The sequence below is a fragment of the Arachis hypogaea genome, chromosome 9, assembly GCF_003086295.3.
Source record: "Arachis hypogaea cultivar Tifrunner chromosome 9, arahy.Tifrunner.gnm2.J5K5, whole genome shotgun sequence".
Taxonomy (NCBI): Eukaryota; Viridiplantae; Streptophyta; class Magnoliopsida; order Fabales; family Fabaceae; genus Arachis; species Arachis hypogaea.
The window spans coordinates 85,679,784-85,684,812 of record NC_092044.1 but is presented as its reverse complement, the minus strand read 5'-3'; the positions used below and the strand labels follow the sequence as shown (position 1 = coordinate 85,684,812).

Below are 5,029 nucleotides of genomic sequence, written 5' to 3'. Positions count from 1 at the left end.
AAAATAATTTCTACATTATTGTTGTTCCAATTATTATGGGATAAAAATTTAGAAGGCTAAGAAAATTGTAACGTTGCTTGCGAGGTCAAAGTTGTTCAAAGAATAAATGAAAGTTATTGTTCTATTTTTTATTTATTTTATGACACAGCAATTAGAAGTGGTAAATGGAGAAGTCCGTTCCGACCCACCTAAAGAAACAGTCCTAAAACCTTCACCTGTCTCACCTAACAGCGGGATGGCATACTTGACCTACCAAATCTCTCTTTTTATTTTACTATTAAATGTTAAATAATGTATATAATTTTACAACTATTTCAATAAATTTATAATTTCTAACGATATAAAAAAATTATAATTTCTCAATTTATAAACATTAAAGTCTTTATAATTATAAATATATAATAAATATAATCATAAATCAATTTTTTTTACAAAAATACCCGTAGCCAAAAAAATTATTGGGTTTGGTGGAAAAGTCCGCTTCGCCAAAATTTGCCAAAAACCACGGTTTAAGCGATGTGGATTAGACAGACTTTTTAAATATGACGGTCTCATATTTTTAACCCGATCCACTTTTTTTGACGGATTATGCAGATCAACTCGATGTGTTTAGGCCCATTTGCCATCCCTAAGAGTAATATTAGAAAGAGAGAGTGTTGGTGGGTTTTGTAAATTTTGAAAATTTAATTTTAAAAAATAAAGATAATAACGCTATGATGTATAATAGTATAAATGAAATAGGTAAGAACTCACATTTATGCTTGGAACACCTAAAATTTTTTCGTATTCAAATATTAAGAGTAAATTATAAATTTAACTTTTGAAATATTATTTATTATAAAATAATTTTTAACAAATCAATGCAGTTTTATATTATTCATAAGTATATTAACATTTTAGTTCTAAAATTGTTATATTACTATTAAAATTATTTTTATTTGGATGACTAACGATTTTATCAAAATAAAAGTATTAAACAATTTCCATCTATGTATTGAGATAATTTTGTTGGTGAATTAATATTTCAAAATCAATATTTAGAAGCGCTTAATAATATAATTGCTTCCATCTCAGTACGAAAAACTCCACAAAATTCCAAAATCAGTGTTCTGAAAACAAACTTTACAATCAATGTGAAGTAAAATTTACACCACAGAAGAACCAATATCTGTCTATATAGATCAAAGCTTCACATTGAGCAATCAACATGACAAAAAAAAGAAAAGAAAAGAAAACTCAGCCTCACAAATAAAGAACAAAAATAAATAAGTATATAGTTTAGAAGGCTTCAATTCAATTTGCAACAGTTGCACAACACATGCAGTTGATGAAGAATGAAGACACAGCCTTTCTCTTTTCCTTTGATTTTGGCATAGTTGGTGTCACTTCCTTCTCTACTGTTTCACATGTTCCAGCAATGTTACCTTGTTTTGAGTACTTAGATTTCTCACTGTAGCTTCTTTCCATTGTAACTATTTTCTCTTCTTCCACTGGCATCTCACTTGTACTGCACTTATCTTCATAGAGCAATGGACTCTGCTCTGATTCTCCAATTTGAAGATTGAGATTGAAGCTTGGTGATTTTTGTATCTGACAAGAACAGCTATCTACAGTAGTTGTTGTTGATGTACTTTCCCTTGTTTCAAGTGTAGAATTGTTCGGACATGGATCAGTGCAATCTTCACATTCATTGTCAAATGCTTTATCATCAATTGAAGAATTCAGCTTCTCGCTGATCTCTTGATAACTATACACATGTGAAAGGGAATTGGAATTCTGCAATGAAAAGGATTCTACATGTGAAACAAGTGGAATAACTTCAGCTTCAGCTATAACAAGGTGATGATTTTGATCTTCTGAAGCATTGTTGTTGCGATTCTTATCATTGACTGAAGTTGCGTCTTCATAATCCGAGGATGACATGCTTGAGGCATTGTGATTTTTGGTGTGGTTCTCAGTGCCCTCTTGGAAACTATAGATATGTAACAATGAACTAGAATTATGCAGAGAAAAAGATTCAACATGATCTATGGTTACCAACTGAGAGTTGCATTGTTCTAAAACCTCAAGGCCTTTTTCAGCTTCATCTGAATCCTTCTTGTTGGGGTTGTTATCATCACAGTCATCAAAATGGTGCCCATTACAAGTTGGTTCTTCATTTCTTTCTCCATTGGAGTCCCCATTAGGCCCTATAGGACTCTTTTCATGCGAATTTTCTGTTGTTGATTCTGCATGAAGCAACTTGTGATTTTCCTCAAATTCATGCATTGACGAGTGTTCCCCATTTACCTTGGTCAACAAATTAGTACCATTGCTTATGTTGCCACTTGGCGAATTGGATTTGATTCCGGATAAATCTCCCAAACTATTCTTTACTTCATCTCTATCATTGTCTCCAGAAATGTTAGAAGATACATTGTTTTCTTGTGTTTGTGTATCTCTTTCTATAACAACATCATTATCTTCAGGACGAATAAGAGTAGTATCCAGAAAATCACCTTTTATTAGTGATGATTCAGGGAGGACTTGATCCGCAACTGGTGATTCTTGAAGTTCTGCTTCACTGAACATGTCCTCCGCGGCCGATATTAAGACTTTTGTGTTCTCTTCCTCTGTAAGAATTCAACCAATAATGGAATTAACTAAGAGCTCTTAAATTTTCTTCATCATTTTGTATGTGAAAGTATATATCTATGATTGAAGTTTAACACTAGAATTTAATTATGTTCTTCTAACCTTGTTTAGGATCTTCTTCAAGGTGATCAAGATTTGTTAACAACAGATCCTCCCTTAACGTTGATTCTGTTTGATTTCCATAATCCTCAGTATCTACTAATGAAAAACTTGACAAAATTTCACATTTTTCACCACCTTCTTCAACTGATTCAGCATTTTCAGTTCTGTCAGGTAGTCCAACTTCAAGTATTTCTTGCCCTACGAAACAGAATTACAAAGAACAAAAATGTTATAATGCCACTTCTTCACTAAATAGCTATTAGTTAACTGAAAAATATACATTATGAAATAAATTGGGAACCTGCACTATTATTAGAGTTTGTCAAATCAAATTGATCCTCTGAATCCACAATGGTACTTTTAGCAAGAACATCGATTCGGCTGTCACACAGAACAAATTCAGTTTCATCTTTGTTACTGGCATGATAAGTATCTAGACCCTGAGATACATGTTCTTTAGGATCACTTGCTTCGCTATGATCTAAAGCCAACATAGTATCGATTCCTTGAACGTCTGTGCCTTCTGCAGTTGGATGCATTTGATTTCGCGTATGCACATCACCTGCATTAGTATCTCCTTCACCTCCTGTATGATCAGAAGGTGCATTTTTCTCCTGAAATTCTTCACTTTCAGAAGTTGGAATCATTCGGTTCTCCATATGCGCATTCCCTGCATTAGTACCTTCTTGGAATGAATCATTCTTGGACATGCTTGGCAATGTAACTTTCTCCTCAACATCTTTGCCTTCAGCTGTTGGAACTGCTTGCATTTCTACTTTTAAATCATCTGTAAGCTTATCTTCTTGTGGCTCATCTTTCGCAGGTTCACTTGTTGAATGAACATAAAATTCCTTTGCAGATTTAGAGTCAGCATATTCCCTTTTGGATGTTGGGTTACTTCATTCTCTTCCTTCACACTATCTTCGTGATGATTGAGGTCATTATGAGTTTTCTTCTCAGCTTCGCGCACGTTGTCTTCTTCTGCAACAATGAAAATGTTTCTTGTGAAGCAAGAAATATAATAAACTCTACTACATCAACGCTTTCTTCGACATTCCAATGATGTATGCACTCAATCACATACCTTTGATATCAGTTGTATTATTGTTACCCATTTCCTCGACGATGCTCAGTTTGCGAACGCCTGCAGTACAAGAAATGTAAGGAGACTAGTACACAATCAATCAATAACAATTAAGAACCTGCAAGATCAAAAGTGTTTATATTTGAATATATCACTGAATGGTGAAATGTAACACTTGGTTTTTGTGAGATTGCCAAGTTGTTCATACTTAAACTGCTACTAAGCTGTTATTGCTTGCCACACAAGCCTCATTTTCTGTGTTTTTTGTCTGCTTAGAAATCATCAAAATTGGTCGCGATACAACACATATGATCATCTCTTTATGATCAACATTTTTCTACCATAAAAAAAAGTGCTTTATAATTTAAGAGCAAAATATGACCAAATAAAGTTCTTTCTGTCTGTTGAAATTTTCTTAAACTAATTCTCAAACAATTATTGCAGACCCATAAGAGAAACTAGGGAAGGTCACTACTACTAATCAAATCTTTTCATGGTTAAGCTTTTGGGAAATACATATTCAAAACAATGAAATGTCTTTTTCATTTGTTATTCCTTTTTTCACAAAGAGAAATAGGTGTGAGTGTTGTTCGTGGCTGTCTTAAAGTGACAACCATCAACAAAAGAACCATTGAACAATGTACTTGACAGATAGGCACTAGGGACAAGTTCATTAAAATTAAGCAAGAATAAGGTTCACATAGCCATATACACTGTAAAGAGAATGGTATGAGTCTCTTGATGGGGCTTATGTTTATTTTTTTAGTCCAATAGGTTTCATCACTTGTGTGCTACAGATAATTTATTTGTATACCTATATATATATATTTGAAGTAAAAACTCAACATAATAAGGCGGAGCAAAGAAAATCAACAAAAAATTGATTACTTAAAACACAAATCAACTGTCAGTCATTTTCGGCATAGCCATCAACAATCAAAGGGTTCACCACCATTCCACTCATTGGAGAGCCAAAAAAAACCTGTTTATAATTTCCACTACACTTGAGTCTTGATTATTGAAGATACTATCACTCCATTTTAACCAAATTGTCCAGATAATAGCTAAAAAGCCAATCAACCACTTCTTTCTCTCATTTTTCCTCACTAAAAGATGTGTATATTATGGTTAATGGTTGCAATGTCGTTAAAAAATCACACTTATTATTAATTTGATCTTCGAAAGATCGATCACTTCAAATTAATCATT

The 5,029-nt window shown here is 33.0% G+C and overlaps 1 protein-coding gene across 1 annotated transcript; it reads right to left on the bottom strand.

Annotated features, from left to right (window-relative positions):
• Positions 1 to 979: 979 nt before the first annotated feature.
• LOC140175335 (uncharacterized) lies at positions 980 to 4,360 on the bottom strand. The gene is made up of 5 exons (XM_072203135.1): positions 4,029 to 4,360; positions 3,821 to 3,880; positions 3,038 to 3,717; positions 2,737 to 2,934; positions 980 to 2,612 (listed from the first exon to the last, which is right to left on the bottom strand). The coding sequence occupies exons 3-5, from the start codon at positions 3,504 to 3,506 to the stop codon at positions 1,294 to 1,296; spliced, it is 1,986 nt and encodes a 661-aa protein (XP_072059236.1). The 5' UTR covers positions 3,507 to 3,717; positions 3,821 to 3,880; positions 4,029 to 4,360; the 3' UTR covers positions 980 to 1,293.
• Between the last annotated feature and the right edge of the window lie 669 nt (positions 4,361 to 5,029).

Coding starts and splice junctions, on each gene's coding strand:
- LOC140175335 (XM_072203135.1), bottom strand. CDS start 3,506: ATGCAAGCAGTTCCAACAGCTGAAGGCAAAGATGTTGAGGAGAAAGTT. Junction 2,935..3,037: donor AAACTCTAATAATAGTGCAG/GTTCCCAATTTA, acceptor TCTGTTTCGTAG/GGCAAGAAATACTTGAAGTT. Junction 2,613..2,736: donor TGAAGAAGATCCTAAACAAG/GTTAGAAGAACA, acceptor GAATTCTTACAG/AGGAAGAGAACACAAAAGTC.